Raw genomic sequence first — 20,622 nt, 5'->3', positions numbered from 1 at the left:
TGTTATTAGAAAATATTTAACTTTAATTTCACATTAAAGGAAATTAAATATTTTTGCTAATACAAGTATTAAAAAGTGTTTTAGTAGATGTAAAACCTTTCCTGTGACACTTAAACATTTGTACATTTTGAAAGCTCTGTATTAGTGCATATTCTTTAACAGTATACTTATCATTTTTATATATTCACTATTGCAAAATATATTTAGATATTATAACCTTTAATTAAATTTAGTAATTTTTTGTGCATTTTTTTGCAGGAATGAGACGTAGAAATAGCAAGCCACCTGAGCCTGCTGAACTTACTAAAAAAAATGGTCAAACTGAAACCGGTGGCAGCAAAGAAATCCCAGTTGCGGAGTCTAGAACTACAAAGAAATCCACACAATCATCTAACCAGGGGAGACAAAGGTCAAAAGCAAAGAAGGAATCCAATAAAGTCAATGTTGTAGCAGATCTACACACTGCTAACTCAGTGAAATCTAGTAAAAATCGCAAGAACAGCAAAAAGGAGGACAGTGTCTCTAAGACAAAGAAACAAAGTTCTAAACAACAAATAGTGTTGGTGCATCCTTCCTGTGAGGAGCAAGAGCATGAACCTTCACCTGCCATCAGCGAGCAAGAGGAAGAACAAAGAACAGGTCAGTTTTTCTGGCACTGGCTTAATTATGCAGCTATACAGTGTTTTCAAGAAATCTGGAAATCATCTGTCTTCAATTCACTTTGGCTCAATCACGGTTCTGTTATTGAGAGAAAAGAACATTATAATGTAAATTAAAGTCACATTAACATAACATCATTGATGTTTTGACAAGGTGCAAGTTTTAAACATTGGTAGAGCAAAACCTTGTGCATCTTAGAACAAAACTATAGATTATACTACTACTATAGTTTTTTTGTGAAGCCATTTTTTAATTTATTGACTGCATAGCTATATATTTCCTTCCAAAGATGTGAATTAAACTTGTGCGCAAAACTGGAATACTAATCTTTGGGCACTCGCTCAGACAGTTTTCAAAATGTATTTTCAAATATATATTTTCAAAAACATTTTCAATTGTATTCACATATTGGTCTTTTTGTCAAGACAAACACAATATTCTATAATTCACATAAAAAATAGGCTAATGGAAACATAGCTAGTGATTCAATTATCTATTTCTTAAAACAGTCATTTGTATACAGTATATACTTGTTATATATGATATAACATTTGTCAATACCCCTGACAATCAGAATTGATATTTCATTCAATTTAATAAAAGAAAACGTAAAAAACAACAACAAAAGATTATACCCATATCTCTAAAATTTTCTTATTATAATAATAAACCTGCTCCCCCTCCAACAACAAATTCTGTAAATTTAACAGTGTTCAGAATAAAAAAAATAAATGAAAGTAAAAAACAAATGATAAACATAATTGGGTGTGTAAACGTATTATAAACACCAAACTTAAGTTAAGCTAAGCTGAAAATGAAAAATATGCTATATAAATACGTCTTATTTTTCACCAATTAAAATATGCATTACCCTGGCTTGACATTAAGCGGTTTTTATGAGTGGCTTTACAAAATAATTAGCAGGATTTTTAAAAATAATTAAATATAATATAATAATATAAAAAATATAATAAAAATATAATAATATAAAAAAACAAAGTAAATGCAAATGTGTTGTTTTAGTTACAAAGAAATCAAACACTTTCAAGTGATTGGGCATCTCTGACAACTGATAACCAATTTTGCTGATGAAAACTATTTATACGCGATCTTTTTTTTTCTCCCTTGTGTATTATAGTTCTGAATAAACAATCTCCAGTCAAAAAGCAGAAGAGAAAAGAAACAAAAACAGTGGAACCGAAACCAAAGGATCCACCACCAATTTTATCAGACATCTCTTCAGACAGTCCTTTGTGTGTAAAGAGGAAGAGAAATCCTCCAGGACAATGGTGGCTCACCAGCCCAAATGAAAGTACCACAGATCTTCAGCCAAAGCATGTGACGTGTACAACACAAAGGCCAAAAGCCAGCACAAAAACAGCAACAAACAAAACACCTGCTGTTGATTCAGATGAAACACCGTCTTTCAGGCCTGTCCAGGAGAACAAAAAGAAACAGAAGCGTTGCAATGTGTCGGACAGTACTGAAAAGGTAATAGCAGGTGCCAATGGACGCGATGTTGGAGCTGAGAAAAAGACACCCAAGAAAAAAGGTGGTCAGAGGAAACAAAAACCAACAGCCGCTCCACTGACAACCTCAAGTCAGGAAGTGGGATCTGGTCTGAATGACAATGCTCTGGAAAATAGTCCAGAATGGTGTAGTCCTCGCAGGCAACACAGCGTTCTAGCAGGTAAACTCATTCCTAAACGAATTCCTCATTCCTAAATCGAAATTTTTTTGTTCTTACATTTTTTTCTTTTGAACAGGTGAGAAGAGAGTGTTTGACTCTGTCTACTCGCGAGACACTGGATCTGCAAAGAAACGGCTTTCATCTTCTTTTAGAATGCCGGAGGTTTCTGAACCAGACAATAATCCACAGAAAAGACAAAGAAAAGCTCCTTCCAATTGGTGGGAGACACCACAGTCTCAAGAAACAGCCAATGAGCTTCCACCACCATGCAGTCCCCCTCCACAAAAGTCCCAACACAGTCCAAACAAAATATCAAACATTCCTAAAAAGAAAGGAAATTCAGCAAAATCACAAAAAACAAAGAATCATGCCAAGAACATAAAACGAAAGATCGTCAACACACCAAAATCAATCAAACGCTCTTTAGCCTCAATGAATGCCATTTTTGCTTCTGCTAAAAATAAAAGCATGGTCAAAAGTGGACAAAGGCACAGAAAGCTCGGTCGCAGAAACCTCCTTCACTCTCTTGAGGACCAGTCGGATCACTCGAGTGAGACTATGGCCCACACTGATGATCAGATGCAGGGAATGAGCCACATGTCCTTGGGCTTCACCAGTGGTGTTACTGTGCAGCCATCAGCAACCACAAATAAAACCAGTGTCCGGGTTTCCAGTGGTTGTAACAGATTATCTGATGTGTAAGTTCTTCTATAAAACAATCTAAGTATGTAGTCACATACTTTTCTTGACTCTGCTTATAAAAATGGTGGCAATCGCTGATAGTACAGTTTAAAATGTTCTGCCTCTCCAATGAGTTTGTTTGGTTTGTTTTGCAGTGACATTGATTTCAGAAGTGGGCCATCTTCAATGGTTGAGCTTCAGCAACACGATGAGGAGGATGATGATGATGATGATGTTGGTGAGCTCTCATACAATGTAATTTAAGCTTGCAATGTGTCATTTCCCTCCTGCCAAATGAAATTGGAAAATTAGATTTATAAAACAGCTGAATGGTAACGTTAACCCCGCCCCCCACCCCATTATTTTCAGATTTGCCTTCATCTAGAATGACTCATGTGCGACAGACTGCACGGGTGTTGGCACGCTGTGATGTCTGTGGCCCTCCATTGCAGCCTGTTGTGCTAGAAGATGAGGATTGGAACAACCTCCATGCGTGGTTTGCTCACCTGTGGCCCCCAGCTTCTAAAAGTAAACTAAAACATTGTCTACACACAAGACTATTTCACATATCGGTAGCCATGTTACAGGCAAAGCATTTCACTTGGTTTTTATTATTGTCTTCCCTCTCATTAACTGGGTTTCCATCACTCTGTGTTAATGCACATTTCAAAGTATTGCATGAGAAATTAATGATGCAAATGACATAGACAAAAAATATTTGAAAAAAATTTTTTATGCTTGCTTAAGGTGTTTTTTATGCCTATAATGGGAGATGGAAACACATTTGGTGAATAAACTCTGTGCTCTCCTTTTTGCATGTTGGTTACTAGGTTACCAAACAAGTTTTACTTCATGTATACATTTATTTAATAATTTATTTATGCTGCTTACATAATTAAAATCAGTATTAACCTTTTGGCTTTTTGTTTTCATAGAATGTGGGTTATTTCTGAAAGTCTAAATACGAGAAGCCTTTTGAATTTCATATAGCTTATAACTTCAAAGTAGAAGCTGATGGGAACTATCTTAAATAGGACATATGTGCTTCCTGCCACTTAGTTGTTTTATTTTCTTAATGCTTATTATTGATTTAAGTAATCTTATGGAGTATCTTAATTTCATCTATTGTTTTTTTTTTACTAAGTCGGGGAGCTTTAAAAAAGAACAGATGAGAAAACTGATAGCTTGGTCCATAATTCATGGGACTCTAGAACTTAAAGTCTCTAATACTACAGTGTACTTGCTCTTATACATATTTGCAGAACTTTAGGGCTTTTGAAATGGCAAATCCATAAGACAAACCACAGATCAGCACATTTATGGTGCCTTACCTTCCGTTGGGTCAATGTAATGATTTATTAGTTGTAGCAGTTTTCAACTATTACTTTTAACAAAAGATTGTATAATTGTAATGCAAATGAGATAATAGTTTAGCACATGAGAAAGGCAGATATAACATCAATAGTATAGTTTAGGGCTGCATAATGCATCAATTTTGCATTGAAATCGCTTTGTGTAAATCTGCAATAGTCACATCGCAGGATCTGTAATGTCAAGTTTTCCAATTTCGAGCAGTTGATGTATATTATTTATTATTATTTAATTATTCCAATTATATTTATTTAAAATTATTCAAAAGAAGTTATTGCTCTCGGTAAATTCATGATAAATTGTCATAAGAATAGGAATGTGTTGTTAAAAAGGCATCTAGTTTTCCCCTTGTAATTGCTGTTTATAATGCCATTACTATCCATCCGTTTGAGGTGTTTGACTTTCTCCACAGTGCTTTAATGTAGAAAATTCTCTGCAGGATTCAAATGCACCACACAGAGCACCACACAGATAATTGGTCCATGCTGTGAGGTTTGGTTGCAAAGCGCATTTAAGGCTTATCGCATAAAAGCCCAAGACGTGAGATGAAGACACAAGCACTTTGGGGGCAGTTGTTGGCATCAGGCATAATGTGCTTTGGTGGCCTGAGATTTCTCTTTTTTTCAGTGTAGAAAAATTGCCATCCTGTAACCTAGCGTTGATTCATATAGCTTGTTCATGTGCATTGATTTTCTTCATTCTAGATGGACAAGTTATTAGTCCTGATGACTTCCACTGGCACTCCCATGGAGGCAGAGCGATGGGTCACATGGTTGATCTCCAAAGCCGATCATTCTCACACGGAAAGATTCTGCTGGGGTCTTTCATGAAGAAACCTCCACAGGTGGACCTTGATACGGTTTCGGTGAGTAGAAAATGCCATTTTTAAAAGAGTTTAACTAAAAAACAATGTAAAAAAGAAAAAGATTGGCCTGTTGATACAAATCTGCAAGAATAAATAAAATAGCTGTATTATACACAGGTACCCAACGCATATACATGCATTAATAATAATTTAGTAAATGAAGACTAAAACTAAGACTAAAACTAGTCGTCAAAAATATTTTTGTTAAATTAAACTAACAACAGTTACTGGAAAATGAACTGATATAAAATAATAATTGGCAAAAAAGAAACATATTGGGAATTAAATCACTCATTCTGTCTATGTTCATGTAAAATAATTTCTGTGTAAACCTAAAACATCTGTTCTATTTTTTTTTCTTTATCTGCCAGAAAAAATGTAAAATAGGCATGTTTTGTTATAATTTGTTTACTATGTTATTATTTAAATCATGACATGCATCTTCATTTTACTTTGTAAAATAGCTTTTTTATGGTTTTGGTTCAGTGGCTGTTCAATCTATTGTTTAATTTTGCACAATACTTAAACTGTACAAGCACTTTACTTTGATCTAAAACTTTTCAGCTAACAATTATTACTGAAAACTAAAATTTAAAGTAAATATATGAAACTAAATTAAAATGTATTCACAAAGCAAAACTAAACTAAAATGAACAAAACCATCAGTGAAATGAACTAAAATGAAGTGACATTTAACACAATGTTTAATAATTATATTGACATAATGCTAAACTATAATAACTTGTCAAAATTAGCTAAGATGTCAAAAACATCAAGCAAGTTTTGATGCTGAAGCATTAATAAAAATTTGAGCAGCATAAGCACTATACATTAAACCTGTACTTTTGTGTTGTTTTACTTTTCAGGTATTCACACACATTTAGACTGAACACATGCTATGTATATGCATGATATTACTGTTTTTACAATTCTTTCCTTTATTTTAAGCATTTCTGCTTCAAACTTTTGCTTTGCCAACATGCATGAAATGTTTTCAGTTGAAAAGGTGTCATGTAAGTGCCATTTTCAATTCCATAAGGAATTTTTGTTGGGCAATATATTGGTACGATAAGCCATATTGTCATTTTGTGATAATTTTATGCAAATGATTTATATAACGATTAGATAAAAGCATAATAATGCAAATAGCCATAAACACTTTATAATACTTGTCATTCTTAAGGTTATTTAGATTTTATAATTAGATGATAAAAAAGTAAATGTTCTATTATATGTACTAATAAACGTCCTGTTAGGTAATTATCCAATTATAAACTTTTGAGGCCGATGAGGTACAATGTAAATGTCATTATAAAATGGCTTTAATGTTAACTGTGAATTTGTAAATGCATATTGCAACGACAAAAATTATTACTGAGGTCATCTAAAAGTGTTGCACGATAAGTTGATATATTGACTATCGTGACAGGCCTGATGACAATTATGTTTTTTTCAGTACCCTTTTCTGCTTGAATGTTTTTTTTCATCATCGCATCAAATGTAATTCTATCATACTGTATAAATGTGTGTGCATTATTCGACAACAGCATTTTATCTTATGTGCTTCTCTTTATGAAGGTGTTCAGCGTTATCTCAAGTTGTGTGCGTGTTGAGATTGAAGGTGTAAAATCAGTCTTCAATTCTGGACAGGTGTTTATGATACCCTCTGGTGAGTGAAGACTTGAGTCTGATTTAACAAAATCTGTTTTTTATTTATTGCAAAATAATAATGTCTTATTTGTTTATTTATTTTTACAGGACAAATGTATTGCATCCACAACCTCTGTCAGGAACCAGCAGTGCTGATTTACCACAGGACACAGTCTGATGATACATAGAGTGGATGGACGCAATGTGACTTCAATTTCTTGCAAATATTCAGTGGTAACATTTAAGAAAAAGAAAAAAAGAAAAAAGGTAGAATTGTAGATGATTTGTTTTTTTCAAATCATACAAAAAAATTGCCTGGGAAAGCTTCAAAATTGTAGAATTTTTTTGATATGTAAATAGCTTAAAGCTAATTTTCATCCTTAAAAAAACTGATTTTATGACGCAGTGTGAAATGCTTTTCAAACCTGTCTGCTTATTAATATTTGTGTACATTTCTGTCTTGATTTCCCCCCTGTCCCCCTACCGAGAATGAAACCCTATGTTTTTCCACAACAAATGTGTTGGCTTGACAGCAGGGGTCAGTAGATCCTTTGCTATACTCTATTATTGCGCTTGTCCAACTTTATCTAGTTTTTATAGTCCTATGTAGTGCTGTTTATTTGAGGTAAAGGTGAAAACATAATTTCTCCTTTAGTTTTTTTTTAAATAACATTCCTCTGCATTTGTAATTTTGATGTAAATCTTTTTCTACCCTGTTTTGGAAAAGTATTTATGCATAGATCTGTAAATGTTTTTGAGTTTTGCTGTTTAAAGCTTGCATTTTCATTTACATTTCATCAGTTTTCCTTTTTTATAAGCGTATTGAAATGTTTTTGTGAACTAAGCAAATTACTGAGAGATAATACATTTCCATTTTTGCTGGAATTACATACTTTCATCTTCATCTCTGTCACTGTACCAAGATTTAAAATAAGTGTGACATTGGCTTCTGCACTGCGTTTTTTCCTGGTCACTTACTCTGAACCCTTTTTGTGAGGACCTGGGGACCTTTTTGCGTTTAATTATGTAATATGCTTTTAACCTCAGACATGCAGTGGAAACGCAAGATGAAAAATATGAGATGAAATAGCTTAAAGTGGCTTTTCATAGCAATTCATAATACTTTAAACAAGTTTACCTTTCTACCGTATAAAGCACTGCAAAAATATTTGACACAAGCATGGTTCTGGGGGGGGGGAACCAATAATTAATAATTAATAATAAACCAAAAAAATAATTTTTTGTGCTAAAAAAATTATTCTGGATTAGTTTGTCCAGTCGCACCTTTAGCACAAATGTCTTGTGCTAAAAAAAAAAAAGATTCTAGATTAGTTTGTCCAGTCGCAGCTTTTGCAAGGGCTGGAAATGTTTCATTTAAGTATTAGGAAGTCTGACTCTGTTACAATGCAATCACAGTGAATCCTTCAGCAGAAATGTGAAAAAGTCGACAATTTACCATCTCTCACTTGGAATCGAGCTGAAATAACAATAGCTATGGGCATCAATAATTCATTCACTTTATCGCGCAAACCCACCTGTGGATTCAGGCATTTGGATTTTAGAGCACAATCTGTTTAGAGGAATGAGTAAAAATCTGAAGAAGAAGAAAAAAAAAAAACATCAGTGAGCTGATTGATGACTAGTAGTCACCACAGATATTTCAAACCAGGGCTTCTTAAATAATTAGTCCCATTTAAAGCGATAGTTCACGAAAAGAATTTTAAGTCTTTCATCATTTACTCATTGTTCACATGTTCTGAAACCTGTCTTGAGTTAATCTCTTCTGTTGAACGTAGACAAAATTTATTTTTAAAGAAAGCTGAAAACCTGTAAGCAATTGTATTTGTTTTTTTTTTCTGTTTTTGATCAGTGGATTTCAGATTTTCAGCTTTCTTCAAAATATCTTTATAACCACACAATTTTCCATTTTTAGGTGATCCATCCCTTTAATGCCAGAGATTTGTTACCTTAATCTTGATGAACATTTCCATATACATCTGTATCAATGTAAAGGTTATGCAAGGGTAGCTGATGTCCAAAATGTTGTTTAAAATTGGGACAGAGGGTTTTTATGGGGAGCCTTTTGGGTTGCCCTTTTCTCAATGTATTCACAGTCTAAAATTAATTAATGTTCTGAAGGGCTCTGAAAATCAATCCAACACAACCATCTATGGGCTGAAAGGGGGAAAGAACTCAAAGCTTGTGAGTTTTCAGTAGCTTCATAAGCTTGTGGAGACTCTGAGCTTAATGCATTAAAACACCACAGCCCTTTCCTCGCTTAGTAACATTGATTACTGTGCTCTCACATTTGTGGTGCTAAGTGAATCTGAGTGCAGATGGATGAAGGACGTGGTTCAGGGTAGAGAGAAGCTCTAAAAGGGTACGTAAACTCTGGGGGTGAATTATAAATGTGGAGAAGGACAAATCACAGTTCCTCACAGAACATTAGTGAAAAAAAAAACTTTGAAACTTTGACATACTAAATCAAGAAATAGAGAAAGGGGTTTGATGTAGGTTTTGCATAGTATTGTTTAAGGTTCAGCATTATTCAGCATCCTTCTCTGCTTATGATATACTGTACAATAGATGGTCTCAAGATTGAGTGACAGAGGCTGTTTTATTTTCTTTACCTAATCCCTTCAAAAAGTCGACCCCTTCAGGATGAGAGCGTTGAAGGGATAAAGGGCATAGGGAACCAAACAAACTGCCACTTGGAATGGACATTTGCATCACATAGCAAACATGCAGATAGAAATATGACAGTGTGTCCAACTCTTTTACCCTTACATCTTTAATCCCCCCACAAAAGGTTCTTTAACAGGACTGATTTTGAACCTTTAATGTAGCAGCCATGATTGCTCTCATTGCGATTTTCCTTTTAGATATGCATTTCTTTCATTTGGAATGCACCGACTGCATTCAAACTTGTGCATATTTGTTGCCTTTCCTTTGTATTTTATAAATTGTCCCTCTAAATGTCCCAGTAAAAATGGCCAGTGCCCCAGTAAATTATATGCAGGTGTATTAATTTAGAGTGGTCATCCCATAATAAATACATTTTTCTCTGTTTTGGAACAGATTGCACAATAGTTTGTTTCCAAAGAAATGTATTGAGATTAACTAAAGACTTGATATCCTTCTCTTTGGCAGATTGGCATGGAGCATGTAGAGAAACAGGGAAACGCACCTCAGAATAGTAACATTTGAGCGTGTGTAAGCACACGATACTGTGATACTGATACTGTGTATGCTTTATTCCTACTGTTTTGCGTGAGGATTATGCATTGTTTATTAAGTGAGGCTTATTTATTCCTGGTAAATCCCCTATAATTGACAATTAAAGGCTGTTATATTCTTAACAGAAAAATGAAATGAGAAACAAACAACAGTGATTCAGCACAAAAAAATATTTATTTCAAGACACAAAAATAAAGGTGCAACTGCATTAAATGAAAAATAAATCTTTGGAATCTTATTTAATAATAAAAAAATATGCAGTTACACATTGCTGAATAATAAGAGTCAAAATACATGTTTTGTACATACAAAAATTTGATAAAACAACAGCAATAGCCTATATAATTAAAATATAACAGCATGATAAAATCTTTTAGTGTTACTCAGCGATGTTTAAACAGAATTTTTAGAGATTATACACTCATTTACTATATGCCTGAAAAATAAGACATATAAATGCTCGAAAAATGGAATATTAACATACAAAAGTCAGCCAAATTGAGAATCAAAGTTGCTTTTATTTATATACTCAAAAGATAGCGGTACAGGAACCCAAATCCTTCACAGAATTATTGTGATATTCTACAGTGCTTCACGCAAATCTCGCACTGGAGCTTTTAAATATGTCGTCGGCGCCGTGGCGTTGCTGTGGTTACCATATGTGTGGCATTCTAAAAAAAGAATGTGTTCTAAAAGCGTTGGATGACGAAGAGAAGCAGCAGTAAGTGTCTGACCGTCGCTGGATATTAGCGGTATGTGAAGATTTTTTCTAAAAGTTTGATTTTAGGTTATATACAAGGGGATATTTTGGTTCAACTGGTTCAAGTTTTGTGCCCATGCTCCCCATAACCCAACTTCATTTTATAACAGGTAAGTGACAGTGCCAAAATATCTCCATTAATACATTAAAGATATTTTTCGGTCACACTATACAATAAGGTTCATTAGTTAATGTTAATTAATGCATTTACTAGCATGAACAAACAATAAAAAATACATTTACTACAGTATTTGTTCATGTTAGTTAACATTAGTTAATGAAAATACAGTTGTTCATTGTTAGTTCATGTTAACTCACGATGCATTAACTAATGTCAACAAGCATGGACTTACATGTGTTGCAGTACATGTGTTGTATGTGTTTGTGAAATGCCTTAACTAATGAACCTTTTTGTAAAGTGTTACCTATTTTTCCTTATCAACATGCTTTAAACAAACACATTTCACGGTTCTGAAGACAACTGAAATAGTATGAATTAGTACTAGTAAAAGTAAAATTTCATTTAGCATGTTAAGTCACAAAGAAGTACATCTCATCCCACCCCAAATTTCTTCTCTATTTTTGATTTTCCTCACTAAACAATTACAGCACATTGACATGCCTTGCTTTTGTACTTTTTGTACTACATTTGTCAAAACAAAATGATAGATATGGCGTCCAAAAGACCTCTGTAAAGTTGGCACCTCATAAAAACAAATATTCCCCAAAAGTATGCCTTTCATTTGTGCTAGGTTTGTGCTGATTTGTGCCGCAAAACGAACGATTGTGCTGGTTTGGGGTCTGATATATTAAGCATTATTTTTTTTGACTGTGACGTCACATTCCACCACATGTTGCTCTGATTACTTCAAATCAGCACAGGCCGTTTGTGCACAATTTGGGCCGTTAAAACAAACAATGTATCTGTTTTCCTTGTTTAGATATAAGTAAAATGTTTTAGAAGCCGTGACGCCATTCTCCACCCTATTTCCTCTAAATTGCATCAAAACTGATTTCATTTATTTGTGCTCGATTTTTGCTGGTTTGTGCCATTAAAACAAACCTAGTTTCGTTGTTTAGATATAACCAAAATATTTATACAAAATATATTTATATTTATGTATATGAGTTATATATACATAATATATTTATGTATATACATAAATACATATGTATATTTATGTTATGAGTCGCGACGTCACTCTCAACCACATTATTTCCTTTAAAAAATCCTTCAACTGAACACCAATCCTCTGAACCTGTATCCTTCACTCAGATAAAATTAGTTACCATTTTAAAAAATTCTGTTTTTGGTAATCAGTTAAAGGGCCATGAAACCCCCCGTTTCAGCAGGATGTTTTCACACCCAGTTTAGAAAAAGTCAGGAAAGTGAGAGTGTCTGTTTGGGTGGGAGTGTTGGGGGAAGGAAAATGGGCAGGGTTTGGATAAAAATGGGAGTTGCCATTTGGGCACGTGCTGCGAACCGAGTAAAAACTAACACACACTCAGAGGAGAAAGACAGTGTTTAATGACGGTGAAATGTTTGATACCGCACATCGTATAAGAGAAAAAAGCCTCTGCATTTATCTGTAACTCAGATGGACTCAGTAGGTCAAAAAGCTGTGTGTGTAGACTATTATGTCACAAAATGCGACGAAAATTCAACATGACGGTCGGCAAAAGTTTGCTTACAGTGTTCATGTGTTTACACACAGAGAGCAGCATTTACAGCAGGTCTTTCAATATTGTAGAGATATTAACGTACTTTAAACTAAGTAACTTAAAAAAATCATTTTGACTAAGGTCTGTCTTTAAACATTGAAAGAGTACTGCTGACCATACAAACTATAACTTTGCATCTAAATGAACAAAGAAAGGGTGCTGATTGCACACACTTAACAAATCTGTAGACAGGACAATCACCACATACTGGAGCTGCGTCTTTTCTTAAAGGAGTTGAGCAGCAAATCCGGATCTCACCATTGATGAGAAATGCTCTTGAGTAAAAATATGGTATGACGTGTGTTGTCTCTCTGCCATCTGAACACTGTTTCAGGTACAGTCAAAGAAAGCTAGCATCAGTGTTGGGAAGGTTACTTTGGAAATGTAATAGATTACAGATTACAAATTACATTATTTAAAATGTAATAAGTTACTGTAATTTTTGTTTACTTTATAAAAGTAAAGTAACTAATTACATTTGATTACTTTTTGATTACTTTTAATTTTCTAATAAACATTTTCAACTAAATAATTTTCAAACATTTATACAGAGCAGGAGTGAGCTTACAATAGCTCTGTTTACTGTTAGAATCTCAAAAGCTTTCATCACTAAAATAAGATTAATTTAATTTATTTAAATTTAAAGTAGAGCCACCACAAAACCAGACCTTATCACAAAAACATGTTTACTGTTGTTACAAAATCACAATGTTAGTTAGTTGTGCAGGTGATTTATGTGGCATTTGCAATAAAAAAATACATCTAATTTTTGAAATTTTCATTTTTAAATTGAAGCCACTTCAATCCAAATCAATCACGTCTTAGTGATCAATAAAACTGCCAATGAAACATATGAGGCAGAACTGTTCATTTCAATTATTAACTGTAAATAAAATGCTGTACCAAACAGGAATAAATTATAGTACATAACAGCAAAAACAAAAAAATCCTATAAAACCAGGTGTTACACATTTTAAACAATATTGATCCGCGATCTGCAAATGTAGCTTGTGTGGACACTACTGCGCTACTTCACTAATAAAATAGCTTTGCTACTGTGAAATTCACAAATCGATAACTTTATAAATCATAATATATCATTAGAAATTAAAGGGTCTGTTTTTATTTCTGTACACTCATGATAACGACAAAAACATTTGCTTTTATAAAACAAAGAAACGCTAGCTTACATACCTGCAGATGCTTCCTCGTGCTTTTCAATGGCAAGGAGGATTAGACATGGTGCACCCATGGCCATTAATTTGATTTAACAGTAGGGGGGACAATAAATATAACATTTCTTATGAGCAATTTTTAAAAGATTTTTTGAAGGAGACACAAATAATACAGCCGAATTGTACTTATATGTCTCCGCAGTTAAAAATGGTTTTATTGTTCATATTACAGCATGGAGACTACATCATTATGGTTATTTTCAAAGTTTTTCTCAGGTTCAATGACAGCAAATTTTTCTTGAAAACTATTTATTGCATTGTTTGTTGTGTTGTTTACAGTCAACAGACTGACTCCTGAAGCCGAATAAATGCAGGAAAAGACATTTTCCATACTCATAATAACTAACTGGTTTACATTACACTTGATAAATTGAGAGATCATATTGTAAATTGGTGAGCCTGTGAGGTTCATCTGCTAAACAGCCACAACTCAGAAAACATTTAAAAAAATTGTTCACCCCTAAAAGAATTGTCATTATCCCTTCAGTAAAGCACAACACCCTTACCTGACACTGTACATCTGACTGACCCTGCTCTGCCTGTTCCTCAATCAGTTCTTTCTCCTCTGCCTGTGATTGATAATGTGACATTAGTATTTTCATAAGCACTCATTCTGAAAGCCAAATTGCTTAATGTCAACTTTTTGTACTTGGAGTTTTGCTGCACTGAAAAATTATCTTATGTCCATTTTCCATTTCTCTGTCATTTTATCATTGAGGTAAAGTTGGTTTTATATTTGCACATTCAGTTTCTCATAATATAACCTCAGAAGAGTATTCATTGGAAATTCTAAATAGTAAAATTATATTAGCAGCCAACAACCATCAAAGTACAGCATTGTTTAAAGTTAGTGTTAATATTATATTGGTTTACCTAAAGGTTTTATAAAGACGTTGCGACTGATACAAAATACAGCAGCCAGAGTTTTAATGAAATTGAAGACCCAAGAACATATCACAGCAGCATTAATAGAATAAATTTTAGGATTCTTTTATTAGTTTATAAGGCACTACACAACATGACACCTTTCATACTTTTCTGACTGCTTATCAAAATATAATCCAAACCGTTTGCTACGCTCTTCTAGCACTCGACTTTTAGAATTTCACTTTGTAAATCTGATGCAAACTGGCGGCACTTCTTTTAGTCACTATGCTGCAAAATCTTGGAATTGTCTCCCAAATTAAGTAAAAGAATCCCCCAGAATTTATTTTTAAAAAACTTGTTAAGAAGCACCTTTTTAATATTGCGTATGAATATAAGTTTGTGAAGTTTATGCAATTTATCTATATCGTGTAGGTTTATGTACATATGCATGTACGGTGTGTGTGCATGTAAAGAATATTGTGTGTGATTGTGTAGATGTATGCATATATGTGAGTACATGTATGCTTTTATCTGAGTATATATTTTGCTTTAATTGTCTAATATACATTATTTTATATTTGGTTTATTTTACAATGCCTGTTTGTTGTTTGTGAAGTGCCTTGAGTTCCATGTATGTAGGAAAAGTGCTATACAAATAAAATGTATTATTTTTATTATTATTAATGTTGTTTTGAAGTCAAACTTGCATGAGATTTCAGTTTGAATATTCAAAGTACCATGGTAAACAATGTATGAAGCTGTCAATGAATGAATGTGCGAATATAAAACCAACTTTACCTCAATCATTTTATCTAGTCCATGACACTGCAATGCAAGTTTATTCTGTAGCACATTTTATATACAATGCTAATTCAAAGTGCTTTACATAAAGAATGAAAAACTATCATAAAAATCATCACAACAATAAAAACAAGGACATTTTATATTTTAAATTAATTTAGTCACCTAAGAACAGAACTGAAATTGATTATACAAAAAATAAAGAGGGGCTTGTTTGGACGTAGCACAGTGCTCATTTAGCAAATCCACAGATAAACAATATGCTAATTGTGGCCGTTAATGTAAAGTTAACATTATGCTAAGTCTACACAAATGAAACAATGCACTTTGGCGTATTATTTTGCAGTGCGCCACTAACGTAACAAGCTAAACAAGCATACGTTAACTACATGAGTCATTTTAACCGCTAATACAGCAGATTCATGGACATCGGTACTCTGCATTTTTGCCGCAACTAATTTATAAATGATTCTGCATTAACTTTGAAGAGAATCGATTTATTTAATGTGATTAATACACCATACTTACTCTATTTCAACATTGACCTGTAGCCACACACCAAACTTTTGCGTCTGTCTGTCTGTGACTGTGACAGGCTGCGTGTACTTGTGGAGTAGGTGGATCAAACCACTATGAGGAAGCGGGGGTGAACTCTTTCTAAATGCATTTTAAATAATACATGCGTTTTTTTTTCTACTTAGACAATTATTTTATGTATACACACATATATTTTTTAAAATAGAGAGTGCGTTTATATATATATATATAAATATTTATATATTTTATTTGGTGAGGAGGACAATGAACATGTTCCCCCCGGGATTTACGCCCGTGGTTGCGCCACAAATCAAAAGAATCAGCGCTTGAATAAATGGCCTTAGCAGAAGCCATCGTGCATATCAAAAACAGGCAAAGCAATAGATTAATATTATTCAACATATCACAGAGATTTAAAGAAAAAATATTAGATGTAACCCCATTTGTAATTTTTAATATTTTCAAAAGTAACTGTAATTTAATTACATATTTTTCTTAGTAACTGTAACTAATTACTGTTACTTTTATTTTGTAATTAAATTACGTAACGGCGTTACATGTAACTAGTTACTCCCCAACACTGGCTAGCATGCATATTAATGAAGTTCCAGCGCATACACAATGGAGCGCGCTGATTAGTTTGAACCAAGCCTTACTCATGAATGAATGTGTAATGGCCTCAAAAGGATTATAAATGTTTTATTTTATTTTTAATGCCTGTATTTTATTTGTGGTTTATATATAAATCTGAATAAGTTGGAGAGGACAGCGTACAGGGATGCATTTGTGCATCGTTGAGGGCGCTGTGAGAAAAGAGACATTGTGTGTTCATAAGAGAAGAAGAGTCAGTTAAGTGATGCAGTCTGTAAGTGAACTGTTCTTGTAAATTAATCGTTGTTGTTGTTCAGTCCCGAATCGTCACAGAAAAAAGAGAAAAAAAGACCGGGGCAAATAAATCTACAGAAAATCAAAAGGCTGTGCTATTCAGTGTTCAAGGGGGCAACATAAAACTGGTGTTTCTGCTCGGTTTGTGACAAATTTCGGGGAGAGAAATCGTTGCGAGGGACGGAGCTCTGACTGCTGTACTAGAGAGTCGCGAGCCGCGCTTGCAGCGAGAAGAGCTGCGAGCCGCTGAAAGAGGACGGCAAAACAGCCGAAGTAAACTGGGTTACGTGAGTTATATGAGACTCCCCAGAGGCTAGTCATAATGTTGCCTGTTTGGGAAGCTACACTGGATGAAATTGAAAGTAAAATATTCGAGTTATCTGCCTCACAACTGACAAGAATGTGTGAAATGCTAAAGCTTAGTGAGAGGGAGGAAGAGATGCACACGCCCCGCACATTAAGGAGACGCACTGTACAGTATTTGGAAGAAGATGAGATAGTGTCACTTGAAGATGAGGGATTGTCTATACTGTTAGACACAAAAGAGAAAATCGATTGCTTGAAAAATGATGGTGTGGAGGAAACAGACAACTCATCCAGCACTGAACGTGAAACAAGTGACGAGGTCACTCTAAGCCGAAAAGTCCTAGAGCACCACCCTGAGGCTGAAAGTGGAAATGCAACAGAAAAACAAGTGAGAATAACAACAACAGAATCAGAGCATGTTAAAACAAACAGAAAAATCCAAAAACGGCCCGTATCAGGAGAAAATGTTCAAATTTTACATCCAGTGTTTAAAAAAGAACTAAAAGTAAAATTAAAATTAAATTTTGCCAGCTTGGACAGATTCACAAAGCCCAGAACAGGGGTTATGAGGAAGCAGAAATCATTGAGGCAGTCATTCACGCCATTATTCCAGGGGTCAGTTTGCGAAGTTACCTGGAGAGTAGAACTGATCTAACACTGCCTGCGTTAAAACAAATTCTTAGAGCACACTTCATAGAAAAGGATATGACAGAGCTGTATCATTCCCTTACATGTGCAGTGCAAGACCCCAAAGAAACACCTATTCAGTTTCTTGTTCGTGTAATGGATCTCAGACAGAGGATTCTGGCTGCATCTGAAAAATGTAAAAACTGGGTTAAGATACAACCATGAACTAATCCAAAATCAGTTCTTGCAGATAGTCCTGACAGGCCTTCATGATGACAGCATACGTGCAGACTTAAAACCCTACCTTGAAAACCCACTGATGGAAGATGAAGTGCTGCTGGAGAGAATGAATATGTCGTATAGTCTGGAGCTTGAAAGAAAATCTAAATTTTCAAACACACGGCCCAAGACTGTTAAAGTTGCCATTGTCTTTGAGGGGGAACAGAAACATGTTGATCAGGATAAAAGTATAAACTTAAAAAAAGTAAAGACCCCAAAACCCAACAGCCGGATGGAGAAATTAGATGCGAGGGACTAAGTGATCTGTGAAGCAATTCAGAACTTAACTACTCAAGTAGCCAGTCTTGCGCAGATATCACAACCGCAAATGGTCAGAGGTGACAATCAGAGATTTAACCCCAGACAATCTTCACCTTTACAAGCCGAATCAGAAAACGATGTACCCAGTGTGAGCAAACCAACCCTGAAGGGAGGTGTGAACATTGTTATAAATGTGGCAGTAGTGAGCACTAGGCAGCAGGTTGTAGAAGACGCACAGTAAACAATGCAACATGCAGTAAGATTGAGGTCACCTCAGACAAAATGGCAGGTTTGTCCGGAACTCACTCACCTGGAGGGCCATGGTAAGCCAAACAAGAGAAAGCAGCCAGTCTAGTGGGGCGCAGGTGCCTGGTTTAGTGTGCACTAGATGGTGTTAATACATCAGTGCTCTGGGACACAGGGTCACAAGTGTCAGTATTGAGCTCAGAGTGGAAGGAGAGACACCTACCTGATGCAGTGGTGAGACCAGTTGAAGAGCTGCTTCAGGATGGTGAACTTAGGCCCCGTTTACACTAATGCGTTTTCGTTTTAAAACGCACAAGTTTTGCTACGGTTACGCCATCCATCCACACTACGCCGGAGTTTTCGAGCGCCGAAAACGGAGTGTTTAGAAAACGCTGTAGAGGCCATTTTCATTCTAAAACGCTGGTGCTCCGTCTTAGTGTGGATGGGGGAAAACGGAGACATCTGAAAACGAAGGCGGGGCTGCAGACATTCGCCTATCTGATTGGGGCTTTTTCTCAATATTAAGTAGCTTACACACACAGTTCAGTCTCGCATACTCTCCCTGTAAGTTTGGACTTCGCAAGTTTGATATGGAAAACAGACCCTCGAGGACATGTCCGGTAAATCTTCAAAGGGAACAGTGTACTTTATAACCTTATTCACATCATCCTAGCTACGTTGTTTCACTTTCTCAACAATAATCTTAATAATAGCCATCTTAATAATTAATAATAGCCATTATGAAAGTATAACGCACAAAAAGTTTATACAATATAGGAAATAAAGGCAAGCGATCCGTCAATATATAGAATGTACGTGGTTAAATTAATTATTTACTTATCTTTGCGCTCGGCCAAAACACGTTACCTGTGAACAAGTAATCGATTCAAAAGACCAAAGTCGGGGAGTATGTCGTTAGATATAGACAACAGCTCTCATCTGGGTAGAAATGCTGCAGCGCTTGCCCGAGAGTTTTTGTGTGGTCACGTGATGTGCGTTTTCAGCATTTTGGTGTGGACGGAGAGCAGTTCAGAAACTAAAACGCACTAGTGTAAACAGGGCCTTAGTCTGACAGCAGCCAACGGGACAAATATTCCATATGAGGGCTGAATGGAGGTAGAGTTTTGTCTGTCTGTAGACACTGAGGCTGGAGATAAAAAAACAACGTTTTATTGCAAGAAACCAATTATTGCTTTTAACGTAATTGAAGAAGTGGTCCAAACCAACACTACCCAGCAGGTTCCTTCTAGTTTTCGTGTCAGCACATTGAGCTCATCTCTAGAGCTTACCCCCAGAAAAGCGAAAGCAGTACTATCACTCCTCAAGAAACGCAGGAATAGCAGTGACTGCCATCGAGTAAGACTGGGACAAAAACCCATGGTCCTTCCTAGACATGAGAGGGTGAATGTCAATTGTAGAAGAGGGAACACGACAGGTGACTTGGGGGCACAAGTAATGTTAGAACCCAATCCAGAAATGCGCTGGCCCACAGGGATAAGGATCAACAAACAGGTCATTCAGGGGCCTCTGGAGGATGGTGACAGTCTCACAGTGATAGTTGAAAACACCACAGATGAGGATGTGATTCTCCCTGGACGGACAGTCCTGGGGTGGCTCCATGCAGTGGATGCTATACACCATATGGAAGTAAAATCACTGCCCTCAGCTGAATCCCTATCGACACAGACACTAAATGAATGAGATGTATTTCCGAAGGGTGAAGAGTGGGACCCTTCTGTAGATCTCAGCCACTTATCAGGAGACCAAAAAGAACGTGTAAGACAGCTGCTAAGAGAAAATGCTGGGGTGTTTGCCAAAGATGTCTGGGACACTGGCTGTATACAAGGCCTAAAGATGGACATTCATTTGAAAGATGATATCCCAGTCCGGAAAACATACAACGCTATCCCAAGACCTCTGTATCAAGAGGTAAAGACTCACA

General features: G+C 35.3%; 2 protein-coding genes and 1 long non-coding RNA gene across 13 annotated transcripts in view; 2 read left to right on the top strand and 1 right to left on the bottom strand.

Moving 5' to 3' along the window:
- si:ch211-161h7.4 overlaps positions 1 to 7,862 on the top strand; it is a 15,606-nt gene extending 7,744 nt beyond the window's left edge. For 2 of the 4 annotated variants that reach the window (XM_073940659.1, XM_073940658.1), the window contains exons 10-17: positions 259 to 639; positions 1,820 to 2,350; positions 2,427 to 3,048; positions 3,187 to 3,269; positions 3,401 to 3,559; positions 5,107 to 5,267; positions 6,846 to 6,936; positions 7,026 to 7,862. In XM_073940659.1, the coding sequence (XP_073796760.1) occupies positions 259 to 639; positions 1,820 to 2,350; positions 2,427 to 3,048; positions 3,187 to 3,269; positions 3,401 to 3,559; positions 5,107 to 5,267; positions 6,846 to 6,936; positions 7,026 to 7,105 (2,108 nt within the window). In that variant the 3' untranslated portion in view covers positions 7,106 to 7,862. Of the gene's footprint in view, positions 1 to 258; positions 640 to 1,798; positions 2,351 to 2,426; positions 3,049 to 3,186; positions 3,270 to 3,400; positions 3,560 to 5,106; positions 5,268 to 6,845; positions 6,937 to 7,025 lie in introns of all 4 variants that reach the window. The other 2 variants (XM_005162726.6, XM_701428.10) reach the window with 1 other exon arrangement.
- The window catches only part of LOC141380672 (uncharacterized), a 23,601-nt gene extending 7,458 nt beyond the window's left edge, over positions 1 to 16,143 (bottom strand). Inside the window, exons 1-4 of one of the 3 annotated variants that reach the window (XR_012399309.1) lie at positions 16,068 to 16,143; positions 14,378 to 14,440; positions 12,810 to 12,961; positions 8,453 to 8,511 (exon numbers count right to left, since the gene is read on the bottom strand). This is a non-coding gene — a long non-coding RNA (uncharacterized lncRNA). Of the gene's footprint in view, positions 1 to 8,452; positions 8,512 to 12,809; positions 12,962 to 14,377; positions 14,441 to 16,067 lie in introns of those variants that run through there. The other 2 variants (XR_012399310.1, XR_012399311.1) reach the window with 2 other exon arrangements.
- Positions 10,823 to 20,622, top strand: part of LOC141380671 (uncharacterized) — a 20,371-nt gene continuing 10,571 nt past the window's right edge. Inside the window, exons 1-2 of one of the 6 annotated variants that reach the window (XR_012399304.1) lie at positions 10,823 to 10,906; positions 18,145 to 20,609. The gene's annotated coding sequence lies outside the window, so the exon portion shown is untranslated. Of the gene's footprint in view, positions 10,907 to 17,379; positions 20,610 to 20,622 lie in introns of those variants that run through there. The other 5 variants (XR_012399302.1, XR_012399305.1, XR_012399301.1 and 2 more) reach the window with 5 other exon arrangements.

Source organism: Danio rerio, chromosome 24 (assembly GCF_049306965.1).
Source record: "Danio rerio strain Tuebingen ecotype United States chromosome 24, GRCz12tu, whole genome shotgun sequence".
In the NCBI taxonomy this organism is placed as follows: Eukaryota; Metazoa; Chordata; class Actinopteri; order Cypriniformes; family Danionidae; genus Danio; species Danio rerio.
The sequence above is the reverse complement of the archived record's forward strand: the minus strand, read 5'-3'. Positions and strand labels throughout refer to the sequence as shown.